This window comes from Melanaphis sacchari, unplaced genomic scaffold (genome assembly GCF_002803265.2).
Source record: "Melanaphis sacchari strain LSU unplaced genomic scaffold, SCAv2.0 Contig7_pilon_pilon, whole genome shotgun sequence".
Classification (NCBI taxonomy): Eukaryota; Metazoa; Arthropoda; class Insecta; order Hemiptera; family Aphididae; genus Melanaphis; species Melanaphis sacchari.
The window spans coordinates 3,698,982-3,717,441 of NW_020271560.1; the positions used below are offsets into that span (position 1 = coordinate 3,698,982).

The 18,460-nt window shown below is 25.6% G+C and overlaps 1 protein-coding gene across 1 annotated transcript; it reads left to right on the forward strand.

Moving 5' to 3' along the window:
• Positions 1-240: 240 nt before the first annotated feature.
• Positions 241-3,181, forward strand: LOC112601613. Its single transcript, XM_025349319.1, has 4 exons — positions 241-647; positions 910-1,382; positions 1,476-2,870; positions 2,988-3,181. Exons 1-4 carry the CDS (start codon positions 241-243, stop codon positions 3,179-3,181), a joined length of 2,469 nt encoding a protein of 822 aa, XP_025205104.1.
• Positions 3,182-18,460: the final 15,279 nt, after the last annotated feature.

An 18,460-nucleotide genomic window follows, 5' to 3' on the forward strand; every position in this document is an offset into this window, starting at 1 on the left:
ATTATTAATTATTATTATATTGAATAATTAAACTAATTCAAATTAATTCTCAGAAATAATACATTTTCCTTCATCTTAATAATTTTAATTAATCAGGTCGGTATATAATATTATTATCACTGGTGAACTAGAATGTTGTTTTACAAACCTATTCTATTACTCATTATTTTATTTATATTTTTATCAAACATTTAATCGATAAGTATATTTTTAAATTTAAATTTGTATTTATAGTTCACAATGGAACAGAATAATCAAAAGAAAAAAATCCAAAAAAGTGGCTATCTTAAACGAAAAGAGCAAAACAAAAAACGTCTCGATGAAATTGTCTCTAAATCTAAAAAATTGACAAATTTTTTCACACCCACTGTTTTAAATCAGGATTCCGCTGAACTGAAAAAAAATCAAAATCTAGAGTCAAATCAGACTGAATGTAATTCTGAAAAAGTTTTACCAAATTCACCGCTAATATCTCAAGTCCATACATCTAATATTGATTTAACACATTGTTTTTTTTCACCTTCTACATCTACTTTAACTGATTTACATATTTCTACAGACTCTGGAAATATAATATCCGAGAATTATAAACAAACAGAATTATTAAGTCAACAGCTACGCCTATTACCAAAAACCACCTTAACCCAGTATAATGAAACTTCAAAGACTTTTGAGTATTCTGATCTGCCACACATAGATAATATTGTCAATATTGTCGATGAAACTGATTTTAACTATTTTATAAAGCCACGCGGAAAACAAAATATTCAAAGATTTTTTTCATTTCATCCACAGCATCCAGAAAAAAAAATTGATGGCACCCAATTACCATTTAATACTTCCAAAGCTTATTATGTAGAAATTCCAGGGTCACAAAAAAAAAATAAAAAGAAATTGGTTAACTTTTAGTTACAAACAAAATTCATTATTTTGCTCTATATGTCTGGTTTATTCTTCTAAAAAATCGGTGTTCACAAGTGTTGAAGGATTTGAAGACTGGGTGCATGCGTATGAACGTATAAAAGATCACGAAGAGTCGAAAAACCACAGAGAGTCGTCAAAATATTATATGAGTGATAGTCAGGGAGAAAGTGTTGATGGATTATTTAACAGAGTCCAGTGGAGTCAAAGAGAACATGAAGTAATAAAGAGAAGATTAGCAGCTAAAACAATAGTAGAAATAGTAAAATTCATTGGCAAACAAGGATTATCATTTCGGGGACATAGACATGAGGCTGCTTGCGAATTGGACAATCCAACCGTGAATCATGGTATTTTTTTAGAAATTGTTCTATTATTGGCAAAAACTGATATAAATTTAAATGATCACGTCAACAATGTAATAGTTGAAAGCAAAAAACGAACAAAAGGCAAAGGAACCGGTAGAGGAAGTTTATTTACTTTTCTAAGTCCAACAACAATAACAAATATTATTAAAACGATACATAAATTAATGTTGAATAAAATATCGGAAGAAGTAAACTCTGCTGGCGAATATTCAATAACCATGGATTCAACAATGGATATTTCTACTCATGATCAGTGTGTCTTTGTCTTACGATATGTACGAGACACAGTCAATGATAATATATCAAGAATTGATGTTATAGAAAGAGTAGTAGCTTTGAAAAAAGCAGTATCATCATCTGGTCAAGCACTTTTTGACTTATTGAGAATAACTTTAAACTCAATGAACGTTAATTTGAAAAATTGTATTGCTGATGCGTTTGATGGCGCAGCGAACATGAATGGACAATATCAAGGTGTACAAGCAAAACTTAAAGAAGTGTCACCTAGACATATACATACATGGTGCTATGCACATATCTTAAATTTAGTATTGCAGCAAACCACTTCATACTCTGTGACAGTTATTTCATTTTTTGGACTTATGCAAGAACTATATGTGTTTTTTAAAGAGTCTTATAAAAGGCTTAATATTTATGAAGGAAATAATGATCGTTCTTCACATTTAATCAATATTGGAGCTACTCGTTGGCGATGTAAAAGTGATTCAGTACAAAAGATATTTGGTCGAGCTGATATGTGGATAGTTGAAGCTCAACACGGAGAACGGAAATCTTTTATATATGTTAAAATAGTTCTATCCCTTTATGAAATTTCACAATCCAATGATTTTAATGTTAATATTAGAAGTAATGCAAGAAGTTTGTTGGGTCGCCTTACGAGCTATGAGACCACATTAACAGCAATGACATTTCTTCAAATATTTAAGTTGACAACTCCACTGTCTGATTATTTACAAACATCAAATCTTGATTATATCCAAGCTTATAGAAAAATTGTTGTTACAGAAAAATTATTAAAGCAAAATCAACGAAATTTTACTCCAATAAGTACAGCAGCTAAGATTTTTATTAATTTTGTCTCTGAAAAAATTTGGAAAGAAGAAAATGAAATAGAAATAGAGTTTGAAATTCCTCAAAAACGAAAGCGAATGGTATCACGAAGATTGGAGGGTAAAATAGATTATGAAGAAACTATTCACACTCCTGAAGACAATTTTAAAATTAATACATTTTTTCCAACGATGGACGTCGTAGTTACAAGTATGGAACAAAGATTCGCCCACTGTAAAGAGCTTTACGGAGATTTAGAGCTGTTTGATCCTAGAAGGTTTAAAGACATTAGAGACAATGGAATAAACCCTAATGCCATGAACGAAATTTCCCAGTTATTACCTACGATCGATAATCATGTTCTTTTAGAACAATTGAAGTCATTTGCACATTTTTGGCCAACAATTTCTAAAACAACTTTGAAAAATACTGATGATATTTATGAACCAGAATACGATTCAGAAGATTATTTTGAAGACGATAACTTTGTGTGTAAAAAAGAAGAAAATTGTATGAAATGTTTATTGTGTGTGGCAAATATAATACATAAATACAATATGTATTCGTTAGAATACAAGGAGCTTTTTAAAGTATATTTATTTTTATTAACCATTCCATTAACACAAGTAACGTGCGAACGCTCATTTTCAAAATTAAAAATAATCAAAACTCGATTAAGAAGCTGTATAAACCAAGAAAACTTAGAAGCTCTGTTTTTAATGAATTGTGAAAGAGAATTATTACTAGACATATCACCAGACGCAGTTATTGATTTCATGTGTGAAAAAAGTAGTGAAATGCTAAGGTTATTAAAAGTATGATTTTTTTAATTTTATCCATTGTTTTTAAAAAATATAAGTTAAGTTATTATTAAATATGAATTAAATTGTTTCTTACTAGTTTAACAATAAACTTATTTTATGTTTTAATTGTATTAATCCAAGAAATAAAATCTGTTTATTTCTAATTATTATGTTTTTCTTTATTTTTACTTTGATCTGTTAAAAAAATGAATATAAAATATTATGGGCCCCACTTAAACATTTCCCGGTACAGAAAAAGGAGCCAGTACGCGCCTGAATATTGGTTTTCCATGTTTAAACTTACGTATTCGACGGAACACTAAAGTAAAATAGTCATGATGCATAGAATACGTTGTTTGTTACATATATTATCAATGCTGGAAATTTCAAGCCGATATCGTCTATTGTTTACGCCAAAAATAACTTTGTACCTTATTTTATCGGACAGCCTACGTACGTACATGGAAAAATTGAAGTTAACGGTTGCTGGTTTTTCTTTTAAATCCATAAAATATAATAATAACAATAATGTTATTTTTCAAAACATAATTGAACATTCTCGTTTGTTCTTTGGTCGTATTTTCATTTAAATATTCAATAAAGCGTTTTTTCTTACTGGATATTTGTGTAAGTGTAACTTTTCTCTACAAAGAACGCGTTAAGACGAACATTGCAAACAGTGCAAACTGACGGACTAATCGTATCATAGTTATACATCGAGATGTATGAGTATGTTAAATCTTAATAATAAACGATACATTATGTCTACGGGTATACGGTGTTATCGACGTATATTTTGTTTATTTATATCGCATTCAAATCATGAATATGTACAATACACATTATAAACATAATATTGGGTTTATATTTAATAAATATACCTATAAACCAACGCTAAAAACATTAAAAAGTGTTCCAAGTTGGGCTATAACTAGTAAAATTGATAAAGTTAAGTAAGTAAGAAAGTTGGTTATATTCATAATGACTTTCTTATTTAACGAGTTGTATGATCTAAAGTAACGTGCGTTAAAAATAAAAAGTAACTATATAGAGTTTTTTTCACTTCAAAAATTTCAATAATCTGTAAAACGTAATAAGAATACCTAGTGGAAATTAAATAATAATTAATATTTAGTATTTATTGTAATAAAATCAGGGTTGGAATGTGTTTTAAACAAGTGGTTTTATTTGAAATGTTTAAAAAATAATAAAGTAATATTGTAATTTTTTTATGGAAATACATTTTGTTTGAAGATCACGGTATATACAATGACGTTAATTATATAAAAATAATCTCTAACTTATAATTTATTTATATATTACTCTTAAATCAAAACATTGTTATAAATCAAATTATAAATTGTTTTTTTATAAGTTCTTTATAACATTAAAAAAACAATATCTTAAATAAATAAAACGTTTGTTTTGTATTATTTAAAAAAAAAATCTGTTTTTTTTTCCAAGTCTGGTTAAAATAGATATATTTTTATTATATTATTTATTATAAATTAAAAATATTGTTGTAATGCAATACAATTTAAACCTCCGCTATAGGTAGTTGTTATTACACATTTGAACAAATATGATTTTGAATTTGTATTTTAAACTATACATGAGAACTAACTTTTACAAACTGATTTGGAAATTCGGGATGTTTTGGAAACCAATTTATATTCTAACTTTATTTGTTTATACGTTGAAGTAACTTAACTATATACAGTTGAAAAAATCATTAATTTTCTCATCTTTGACCAAGTGTCAATTGTACGTATATGTAATATATAGCATTCGATGCTCGAGCTCGACATTTTATTTATCATAATAGAACAATCTCGTGTACTGCCAAAATTTGATTGAGGCGTGCAAAACGGGTCGATTGCCATTACAATGATGTGTATACTCATATAAACAATAGGAAATTTCATATTCTTATCGTATTTCTGTCGTGACGTATACCTGACATTTTTGATCATACTTATCATATATTACAATATTGTACAAGATGCAACGTTTTTACGATAAAATAGACCGTTGAATATTTTAATAAATTTTTGCAAGGTGTTTAAAAGGAGTAAAATACAATTTTTTCAATCAGCTCGATTCGACTTTAAATTTTTTATTAATACGCAGTAATAAAAAAAAAATATAATACTATGGTGAATATTTGTTAAGTGCTAAGAATTTTGTCGTGATTGTTGTACAGTTGTACACAGATCAAAAATCAAATATTTAATAATAAATATAATTTCAATACATACAATATGTATACAATTTATTATTCTAGAGTACTATTGGTAACGGTTATAGGTAAAAATATTGACTTCAAACATATAACTCGCTGTTGACAATAACTATTGTACAACCTGTATTACAGACAGGTCTTATTTTAATTAAATAATTAAGTAAATTAACAAATTTTTCAAAAAAAAAAAAAAAAAAATGAAAACATTTTTGTTTGTCATCTTTTGCTTTATGTTTCTTTAGTCTAAAGTAGTTGGATTTAATGATTATAAGTTCTACATACTATTTAAGGTTAAACTTGATTTGCAATAGGAAATAACGTGTACGTAGTTTGTGCATAACGTGGCTTAGAATAGTATTTTCATCGTATATTTTTAGCAATGTATGTATTAGTATTATTTTTTTTTCTGATAAAAAAACAATAAGTTTATTCTGTTGGGTTTTGTTAGACCAATTCTTGATTTTTTTTTTTGTATTTAATTCTCAACAGTAAGGATTTTTTAAGTTTTGCGAAACGAACTTTATTTTAACACCACAACTTTATTTATTAACAAAGTTTTTTTCTTGTAGAAAAATGTTGGGGTTGATCTGTTGGACATTATTATTGAATTACAAGAAGTATATGACTAATTCATGTTTAAGCATGAACAGATTACCGATGTTGGTTATAAAAGTCCAACGAACGTTGTCGGTTTTCTCTCGATTTAATATTACATAACTAATATATAATGTTAATATAATATGACATTAACGAGACCTGAAAAAACATAAAACACAAAAGTCCTCGTGCTTAATTATCCGTATATTTAAATGGTCCGAACGAGGTACGCCATTTGTCAACTGATATAATAACATGTTGCATACATATATATATATATATAGGTACACACGGCAGTTATCACTTATACCATTGTACACACATTATATATATACGTGTATAGGTCAAATTATGCGGTTTTCATAATTATTATTATTTTTTGTTCTCGTATTGTTATTATAATACTTATCATGTATATGCTATGTACACATACATATATAATATTATAATATACAATGTGCGGCTTTATACGCGTATTCTGGTCTCCGGAGAGGATTAAATGTAAATACGCGTTTTGAATACCTGGCACAGTTAGGAAGTTAGTAATTGGTTTTACGTTTTTATTACTATTGTTACCATCATATTATGATAAACGTTATATTATTAATTAATAATCAAACCAACCCACATATAGGTAACATGGTGCTATACTAAAATTCAAAAATACTGAAAATACTGATAGCTTTTTGTACTGTATTATACTTATTATTTATTTATTTATTTATTTTAAATATGTAATATATGTTCTTGGGCACAGTGGGAATATGTGATAAGTGAGAATTTAGTATGAGACACGTTAAGGGAGAAATTATCCAGTGAAAGCGCTACCTATCTACTTATTTGTTTTTTGTTTAATATATTTATTATATTTTAAAGGTCTATTAAACTCATCACATTAATAATTAACCATACAATTATTGAAAGAAATGATATTGAAATATAAACGCACATAATATATATATATATATATATATATATATATATATATATGTGGGCGTGTTTTTAGTCCAGATGAGATTTTTTTTTTTGACCGTTATAGTTTAGTTTTCATAACCAACTTCGCATTTTAAGAATCCGCAAAAATATAGTATATAGAGTATATATACTCGTATAAAATGATTCATTGTTTTTCCATGCAGTGGAGAAAATATTAACTTATTTTATGTACTATTAAGTTGATTTGGTTACTAAATAAGCGGTGTGTGGGATAGTTAAGAAGTTAAGCTTCCCATGAATTATATTAGTGCATATTAGATTTTTACATACCTATCCTGAAAGGCAAACAAAGACCATAGTACTATACCTAAACTCACACTATTCTATCTTTATCTCTATTTTAGCTATAAAATCTATATTGTTTTTTATTTTAAATAATTAAAAATATACATAAAAAAAAAAAATAATACAAACCATATAATGCAAAAAAATATTTTATATACTATATTATGCTATATATACCATATATATGCTATACCAATTAAACTGGTACCAATTATTATTATAATATTATTATTAATAATTTCTTAATTTAGAATAATAATTTTATAATTTTATATTATTATAATATTATAATATTATTATTGTATTATTTTTACTAGTATATATGCTATATATACCATATAATTATGCTATATTTTGCATACCATATAATGCAAAATAAACATTAAACTTATCCCGCGTGATGAATTATTTAGTTTTATAGTTATTTCAAATAATATATTATTATATAATAATAATAGTATATCGACAGAATAATTATGGGGTGGTGTAAATTTTATAAATCATAAGTAAAACTTTTTTTTTGCATAAAAACTGTGTGATAATTATATAAAAAAGAAATACTACAAACAAATTAATCTAAAATAGCATTTTATGATAAATTTTATCTATTTATCTATTTTATCTATTTTAAATCCAATAATTACTGATATGATTATTATTATTATTCCAAAAATATAACCATATAACTACAGTGAAATACACGTGTTAATATTTATTTGTAAATATTAATGGAATGTTGATATAGTGAGGTATGGGGCTCTGAATCCACTACTGCTAAAACATATATAATTCATTAATTTAACCCTTTTTTTTTTAATTAAGATAAAAAAAAACACTTAAAATCAGGAATACATTTCTAAGAAATAAAATATTATTTTTAAGTATAATAATGAATAATATTAATACTATTAAATATTTTTAACTATTAACCCTCCTGAGGTTGTGGTTGTATTGTATCTGCAAGTGGAATTTGTTTTTATTAACTTTTTTGTGAGACCCTGTGTAAAATAATACTGTAATACTGAATTGTACAATAATATATATTCCCAAAATCATAGGAGTATTTCAATGCATAAGCATTCTCATTTAGCTGTGTATGCAGCTATAAATTATAATAGTATTTTGTCGTACCAGTTGCTGTCTTCTGAAGTCTCCAAACCAAAGCACAAAATTTCAAGGTTTCTGTTTTCCTAGTATTATTTCATGCGTGATTGATGAAAATACGATAATTTGTCATCGGTAATATAAAATGTATATTGTTAATTGTAAATATTTTGTTTTGATTTTGTAAAAATGTACAGAAATTAATTTTTTCAATTACTTTTGTATTTTTTTGATTTTAATATCAGCACATATTATATAGTCTTACATGTATTATAATGGTCGTTTTAAATCTAATAAGCGGTGGTGTATATCGTCCATCTTTGTTGAATCTTCTTTTGACGAGCATGTTTTAGGAGCGTCACGCGTTTCTGCTCAGCCGCGTGGAAAATTTTACCGTCTTCATGGTTTTTTGCACGTCGATAAAAATAATAATAATCCCAAAAAAAAAACATATTGACTTTTTCCAGCTTTGTGTGTTTTGGACAAAAAATCTGATCCGTACCTAAAAAACATTCTTATGCGAATGAAATCATCTTACACGATGGTGCGCAATAACAATATTTTCTTTACGTGATTTTTATGTGTACCTACCCCTATCATATATTATCGTTTGCGCGGCATCAAAATACGTTTTCGTGTATTTTGTCGACAGAATGATTATTTTTCAAATTTAATATTATTTTTCATATCAATTTTGACGATTACAATATTATAATGACTGGAGTGTTATTAGTGTTATTACTACGTGCAAGTAATTTAATAATTTTACTTTTTAGATGATACTTTGTTTTCTCGGTGCTTCGATAATAATTCAACGGTCGGTGGATTGTAAGTTATTGATTTTAAATTTTAATTATTGCATTGAAAAAAAATTTAAATTATAACGATACTTACTTTATTCTTGAAATAATTCCGATCGAATGAATAATTTATTTCGAATGACGCCTACAATGACAGTAAAAATAAACTTTCAGTCGTCGCTTTTGTCGTGATTTTATCACAGGAATTTAAATCATCGAGCGAGACCGTAAACAACGACAGGGATACATTTATATGACACGTTTCTTTGTGTAAATATGTGTTTACATATATCACGGTTTTACCTACACATGCGTATACAAATATAATAATATATGCTAAATGCATTTAATAACGTTACGGCAGATATCAAGTATACGCATATATAATAATATACTAATAATAACAACGATATTGTAATAAATATGTGTTTTGTGTATATTTGACGCGTTATCTAAACACACGTACATATGTAAACGTTATTTATACGAAAAACCGACAGGTCGAATGTTTAATCTCCGAAAAAATAACACAAATTATGATTCATCATTATCATCATCATCATCATATTATTATTACTTCATGTGCGAAATGTTGCCCTTTATTGTATTTGTACACACGTCCAACTCAACAAAATTCTACCATATCAAAAGTACTTGAATGTAAAAAACATTTTTATATTCTGATCGTAGCATGAATGTATTGCTTTTTTAATGCGTGATAACTATTATTTATTTTTGTGTCTAAAATTACTTTGTCTAATAGAAAAATTAAGGTTCTAATCATCCACTTTGAATTTTGATGGAGATTTCTTAAACAATTAGATCTTTAATTGGTATTTTTACAAAACTAAAAATAAAAGTGCTCAGTACTTTAAAGAAAAAGAAATATAGAAAATTGTTAAAATTGTATTATAATTATTAAGATAATAAACTGTTTAGTGATCTTGACGATCGGTCGAAAAACGATTTGTCTTTGCTTAAACATTTTTTTTTCGTACGCAATGATTTACCATTGAATTCAAATTTTACATATCATCCATCACAGTGTTTTCTTAATGATGAAGAACACTCGTAAAGTCATGAATACTGTACAAACAAGTCGTTAACTTATTTGTCCTTCTTTTTAAAACAAAAAATAAAATCTTCAACAAATTGGTGTTTGTCAAATTATTATTTTTTGTAATTTATAGTCAACCATAACAACTGCAGATTTGTCGTTTATCACGGTTTACTTGGTATATATTATGCTCTTCCGTAGGATTTATTTCGCATATTATTTCGGTATATATAGAGTAGGTACACAGGTAATTTTTTTTTTTTTTTTTTTGTCTTAAATAATCATAAATTTACTCGCATGGTATTGAATCCTGATTGAATAATATTTAAGTTACTTTATAATTTTATATATTTTTTACATGATCTTATTATATTATGTATTTGTTTTTTTAATATTAAATAGTTTTCTCGTTTATTATATTTATCAATTTTAATCACACAATAAGAATCTTAATGTGAGAATTTTTTTTTTTTTTTTTAGGGGGTGGTGTTAAAATACTTACCTAATAATTACCGGCTGTTCTATAAACTTTTAACTAGGTATCTCACTCATTCCAACAATAAATTATTATAAATGATGAATTTTACAATGTACATGTTAGTTCGTTAGACAGGTTTGGATAATATTATAATTAAATATGAAATTATATTTTTTTTCGGTTGACAGAGAAATTCATTTTAATAATATTATAATATATTAAACTATATTCACATGGCTAGTTTCGATGAATTTTTTGTTTGTGTGGATTGGGGTGAAATACTAAATAATTCAGGTATGTAACTTGAAAGCACACAATCGATAACATTATTAAAGTAACTATCCTTAACCAATAATTTTCAACAAAATAAAACCATTATATGGCAAAAATAGCGTTTCGAATTAGTTTATCAATAAGTAAAAACTGTAATAAATCATTAAAAAAATAAAAATTAATTTATTATTTAATTTTTTCTCTGGTAGGTAATCGCAAAAAAAAAAAAACACTCAGATGGATGAAAACTTTTAAATAATACGCAATCACGCCGAATTTTGTTTGTTTACGATGTTTTTTAAATAAATTGTTTGTAACTCGTATTTAGAATGAATTTCTATCTAATGTTAACGTTCTGAAATTCAAATGTGTGTTTTAAAAATAACTGATGTATTTATAAATACATTTATATATTATTCACTATAGTGTAGAGTAAATGGTATCATAATAAGAGTATTGTGCCATAATGAAATTATACATTTGTATACCATTTTCTAATAATTATTTATATATTATCACAATCAGCGCTTGGTGCATTTTAAGAACAAAACTAAAGTACCTAAAATAAATATAATCATTGCAACCAATAGTCATATTGTAAGTACAATAATTTACATCTAACTGGATTTTTTTAATTTGATTTTCTTGATTTCCTTATTTTTACATTATACCTACTACCTATAGTGTTCTATAAACGTTTTATCAGTTTTATTAAAATATTTTTTTGAATGTTTACTCAAGTGTATTTTATTAAACTTCAATAATAATTCAAACATTTTAATCGAAATTCTTTGTATACCTAATGTGTTATAATATTACGCCGGTCACAAAATTGTGGTATAGCAGTGAACCGCGAGAAGACTAAAATCTCATCGATCTCAGTAGGTCTGCTACCGCTGATAACATTTTCGTATATCCAGATAACTCTATCAAATTGTTACTATAATATACATATCGCGTAAATATTATTGAAATGATTGGTCCAGCCATTTGTAGACTGTCATGCCGTTGATGAATTAGATGATGTATAATGTCTATTGCTTTTCGACAAATGTGCATCTTAGAATTAAATATATTTTTATTTAATTTATTCAAAATTATTAAAACAAGTAAATCATGTAACAATAAAACATAAATATAGTAAAAAATAAATTATTATTATTTCTATTCGAAACTACATAAATATTTAAAAGCTTTAGATAATAATATAATATATACTGCAAAAAAATGTATAAATTATAATTCTCTCTACGTTCACAGTATTTTTTCAGTAATGATAATTTTGAAAAATATTTTCATTACAATTTTTTTTTCGTATTCCTATCCATTTTTTTTTTTTTGTTTTTTGTTACAGTAACATGCCTGATATTTCATGTTTTATTATGATTAAATCAATTTATTTTGAGTAAATTTAGGAAAATTCCTCTCCGGTCATTTTTAGTGGAGTAGGACATTGAAGATGATTGAAGACATCTGAGTTTGAAGTTATTATTATTATTTTTTTTATAATGTGTTGTAAAATAAAACAAAATAAATTCCTAAAATGCCAATGAATATTAATAAATATTTTATATTTTATATATTGATTGATCATCTTACTGATAAAATAAAAAATAGTACTTAAACAATATTAAAAACAAATATAGTATAAATATAACTTTAAAATTAAATTATCTAGATTATAATATATATATATATATATATATATATTTAAAAAAAAATTATAAGATATTCTAAGAAAGATATAAATTTATCATATATTTACTTAATTGTACTACGCAATATGCTGATTTAACTACGTGTTAATGGTTGTATTATTTATACATCGATAAAAAGTGATATTGTATATAACGCATTACAGAGCTACACAAATTATACATTTATATATCTTACTTTAAAATAATACTAACGAGTATTTTATTGTAATTTATAAATATAACATTGAAATAAGCGATTAATTCTAAATCATAAATTATAACATTTATAACCTATAAATATACCACCAGTTACCACACACCCAAAACATGTATTACGTCCTTAACACTTGAACATCAATAGGGTTCGGCTTTGGTACAACCTCAAGTCATCTGGTTGGATAGTACATTTATATCGATCGTTTTTTCGTTATAAAAATGCATACATAACAACACCTGTTGGCGGTGTTAAGTTTGAGAAAAGATGAAATATGAGATTTTCACGTATCGTCACTCATCGGTATTTTTTTTTTTTTTTTATTGTTTTAAAGCACTCTGCCTTTTTATAAATACATAGGTAATACTAATATAATATACATGTCTGAATTTAATATTTTATAGTTTCACGTGGGCGAGTGGTATAAAATATAATAATATAAGACAGTAGCTGCGATGCCACACTACGTATTGTCTGCCGTGTTCCGGTGCAATCAGAGAATATTAACGATTTTACTGGACGGTGTGAGCAATTTTAAAATTTATGATAAAATATATAAGCTGCAAATAATATATATAACACTCCCAACGGGACGTTTTCGAATTTGCATTTCCCTGTTTATAACGCTTCAAACGCACTCAATGATAATAATATAATATCGATGTCTGCCGAAATGGTTAACAATTCGTACAATTGTGTGTACTATACTAGTATGCTGTCTATGCTACCTATTAATATATAACATAGTTGTTGTTGTTATTACTAACGGCTCCATGTTCCATGAAATGAACTGTAGGTACACATTAGAATACAGGTGTAACAATAATTTACTCGCTGACGCACACACACATTGTCGTTTCTGTAAATAGTAGATACGTCATACTAATAATATGTTTTAATTGTAATTTACGTATCCTTATTTTGTATAATATTTACAGGATTTAAAGTAGAAAAAAAATCCCATGAGGATACCATTGTTTTCATACAGTTTTATGTGTTCTATATATCATTTTATGTGTAATGTCTAATGGATATAGTGTATGTAATATATAAACATTAAACAGTGATCGTGTAACTACTCCCACTTTTAACCCTGAATAATGTTCAAATTTGTAATTTATTTCATGAAAAATTTAAATTACAAATAATTTTACAATTTTAAGAATAACTAATAATTTATACAAATTTAATATTTTGAAAGAGAATATTTTTCTGATAATATTAAGTTGTAAGTAGTTTTAGTAGTTGTTGTCTTTTAAGAAAACTAAATAAATCACCCAGACAAAAAATATTTTTATCATAAAAATGTAGTGTTTTTAGTGCTTTAAATAAATTGTACGAAAAAATTAAAATTCCACGCATGGTGGGTTGAGCTTTCTTAAAAAATCACACGTTCACATTTTGCCTAATATGAAGTTTAATTTTACATTATTTAATGAAATTCTTTATAAAAAAAGAAAAAAAAGAAAAAGAATTATAAATATTTAAATAGGAACCATAAATTATATTTCTTTAGCATTAAACAACATAAATAACATGAATTCATAAAAAAATAAATATTTTAATTACATTATTATTATCTTAGTATTTATATTTATGCATTTTAAAGCAAACTAAGTTCTAAATTATAATTATTAATATATGGTAAGGTTATGTAAGAAATGTTAGGTTTAGTACTAAAGTAACCACATAACTATAAATTATTTTTATACATATTATATTAAATAGTCTATAATTTGTATTAAATATATTAGATAAAGAAAAAAAGAAAAACTAAGATTAAATTTCAATGAAATTCTGAATTATATTTACTAATGTTTGGCTATAATTGGAGCATTTCACCGTACTTTATAAATAATTTGTTAAGGGGGCGATTTTAACCACAATTAGAGGTAGGAAGACCAAGTCCCTTTGCGTCCCCCCTACTTTCCTGAATCTCTAAATATTATTAATTGACAAACATTGTTTTATCGACCACGGCCTTTGCCAATTGCTTATAGAATCACTGTAAAATTATGTTTTCAGCTTAAATAAAACATCGGGATAATAAATTGTCAGATACCTACGATATTTTAATAGTGAATACCGTAAAATACACATCGTTTTCAATAACTTCATATTATTGTCATTTTATCAATACCTTAATTCAAAACTGTTATAAAACTATATTATTATACATATCACGTGTAATATGATATATGCATAATAATTATATTATTTACATATATAATATGTAATCATGATACATTAATTATATTAATAATATACCAATAAGTATATTAACAAACTTTATTTTATTTTCATCAGAAATGTATAATTTATAAAAGCTTTTGAATTGATCTCTCAAGAGCCAGATAGCTATACTGCAGTAAGATAAATCTGAAATTAGTTTAGTAGGATATTAAGTCCCTAAAAACTTCAATTGAACTATTTTTATGTATATCATCTAAATATTAAATGTGATATTACGTAATAACGTAATATGTCATATTATTAAATAATATAGTAAACGATTTAACGTTTTAACAAAATATTGTTAAATTAAATTAACTGATAAATGTTTCGATTGATTCCTGTAGAATATTAGTTGTGTAAAATTTTACGTCATATACTAATCAAAAAAAGAATATGCAAAAAATATAAAGATCTAACAAAAAGTAATTTAATTTTTTTTAATATCACTACTATTATTAGTTATTATAAGATAAATAAAAATGGCTTAACTTTTAATTAAAATAACACAAATAAAATATTTTTACGAAATATAAAAAGAACATCTTAGATATTATATTTGTGGTAACACGTTATTTTATACATATATACAATTTAACCGATAAAGTATATCTGATAAATCTAAAAAAAAGGTATTTTTGTTTTTTAATTATAGGAGTGTATTTGATTTGTGATAGTGTATGGCTTTTTGATAATAGTTTTGCTACAGAAGATAGTGGTATACGTTTTACATTTTGAGATGTATAATGTAGACATTTATGTTGAGATTTAGATTGAAAAACTTATATCTGTTTTTTTCCTTCCCTGGGGACCCTGCAGAGTTCGATTCCACTAGGGATTTTAAAGTAGTTTGTGAAATATACGTTTATTTAGGTACGGTGTTCGTTTTTAAGTTTTTCACTGTATGAAGCCATGTTGGGTCAGATAATTTATATTTATTTTTTATTTTTGTGTCTCTTTCAAATTTCAATACTATTGTTTAATTTTTTTGATATGAGTAGCCAAAGTGAAGACCCAGAAAACGAGTAGAGAATTTTTCCAGAAGAGTAGCCGATATAACATGTATGTGTATACTTATTTTTAATATAAATGTTTTCATCAATAATTTAAAATATTTTTAACAACTATTAAACATAATAGTATTACATTATTATTTATAGTATAAATTTATTTATTCTTATGAAATGCTAACAATTTTGTACTGCATTTCTCAAGTTCCTCGTGTATTTTAATCATTTTAATACTATGATTATCTCTAAAAATATTACTTAAAAATAAAATTATGTCTTATGACGTTCACCACTCACTAGAATCCATTATCCTCTAAATGTATGTTATTACCTTTAAGATTCTGATATTTTGCGCTGCAGCAATGAATAGTTACGGATATTGGCTTTAAGTCATTTATTAGTCTTGACCTAGACCCATGTGTGCTCATATTGATATTATTTGTTGTAAAGCTTTAAAAGCTTTGAAGGTTAAAGATTTTAAGCGTAAATCTTTAATAATTATAAGGTTATCTATTGCATTATTATTTGGCCTATGCTCTAATATGGTGCTTTATTTTGAAACCCGTATACTGCTGATAACGCTAGTCAGCTTGAAAGGGTATAGTGAAAGTTTACGATATTCTATAAGCTACTTTCTAATTATCGTTTTTCCACTTTACGAATTTTATTCTCTTATACTAATCATCTGGACTTAGTTTTATTAGCGAAACACAATCACTATTTTGGGACCAGATTTTTAAAAGGTCTATGAACAGGTGATGTTTATTGTCCTTCAACTTTACTTTCTTTGATTAAATTTAAAGTTCCTCATGGTTTGATTCATTACATATACGATTTAGTAACACCCATTAAATGAGTAATGAACTCGTAATATGTTAAATGCCAACACAGAATCCATCGTTCGTTATGTTTTTTTATTTGTATAAGAAGGACCAGTTTGTATATTGCATATTACATAATAAGTTATGAATATTTTGTTTGGTAGCAAAAACACAGTAATATTAATATTTCAATATACAATTTATATTTAATATATTCAGAGAAATTATTAAATAAATTATTAAATACAATTTCATAGTTAATAAATATTTTATGCGAAAAAAAATCGTGTTAAATACTTATCCAAAATTGACAGTGAAAATGGAGTTAATGACTTTGGAATATTGTGAATTATGTGCACCTACATGCACCTCGTATTCTCGATATTTTTTCAAACGATACAATGAAATAGAACAACACTAGCCGAATATAAAATGAGTTTCGTGTATTATGCTAATCGCACGCTCGATGACAACAGATCGTTATGGTCAAGTCTAGCTACATTCCCATACATGATCACAGTTATTGCCATTAACCAAGTCGATTGTTAAATATATGTTGTTTAAAATTATACATATTTAGATAATTTATATTTTCTATCTATTTCTGCTATATAAGCACTTAAAATATAGAATTCAAGCAAAAATTATTTTATAATGTTTTGATTTTTTTCGATAAGGAACATCAATATCATAGTGACAATATATCAAAAGGATACCAAATATTTGTAGTCTGTAGCACCAAACACAAAGGTATTTATTTATCTTATGCTATATTTTTTTTTTTTTTAACGTACCTATAAAAAGTTAAGTAAAAATAAATTGTAAGTTACCGAGTAGATAAAAATAGGTAATCGCTTTGATGTACATTAAAAGTCAAGTGTCGAGTGTTGAATAGTTACTGTAATGTATGTGTTATACTTGAATTCGATGATAAATCAGTACTGTTGACGTTAAAAATCAGTTTTTCCTACTGTAAAAAGTATCTTTAAACATAAAAAATACACACACGCTTACACATTTTTAAAATCAATACATTCTTCGTTCTGCTCAGAATATAATAGAAATTCGCTTGGTTTGACTGTTCGACGATATTAGACTAGTAGTTGAATAGTACCATGATAATATTATGTAAATGTAGAGATGATCATAAATAAATATTACAATATTATACTCATATATATTTACATACATATATACATTTTTTTTAAATCTAATAATAGAGTAAAGTGGTAATACATTAACTTACACTATATCATGAATGATGATTGGTAATTTTAGCTTACACTCGAATTGATGTAGTTATATTATATAATATGATACGATTATTAATAAGATTAATTTTTTACAAAATGAAACAAGTGAATTTTTACAGTATATAACTTAACAGTAATTGAAACTTAAAATACCTAATGCGTATAATTTTAAAATACATTTTAATTGCATCAAATGTGTAAATAAATTCCGTAAAAATTATTAAACTATAGCAATAAT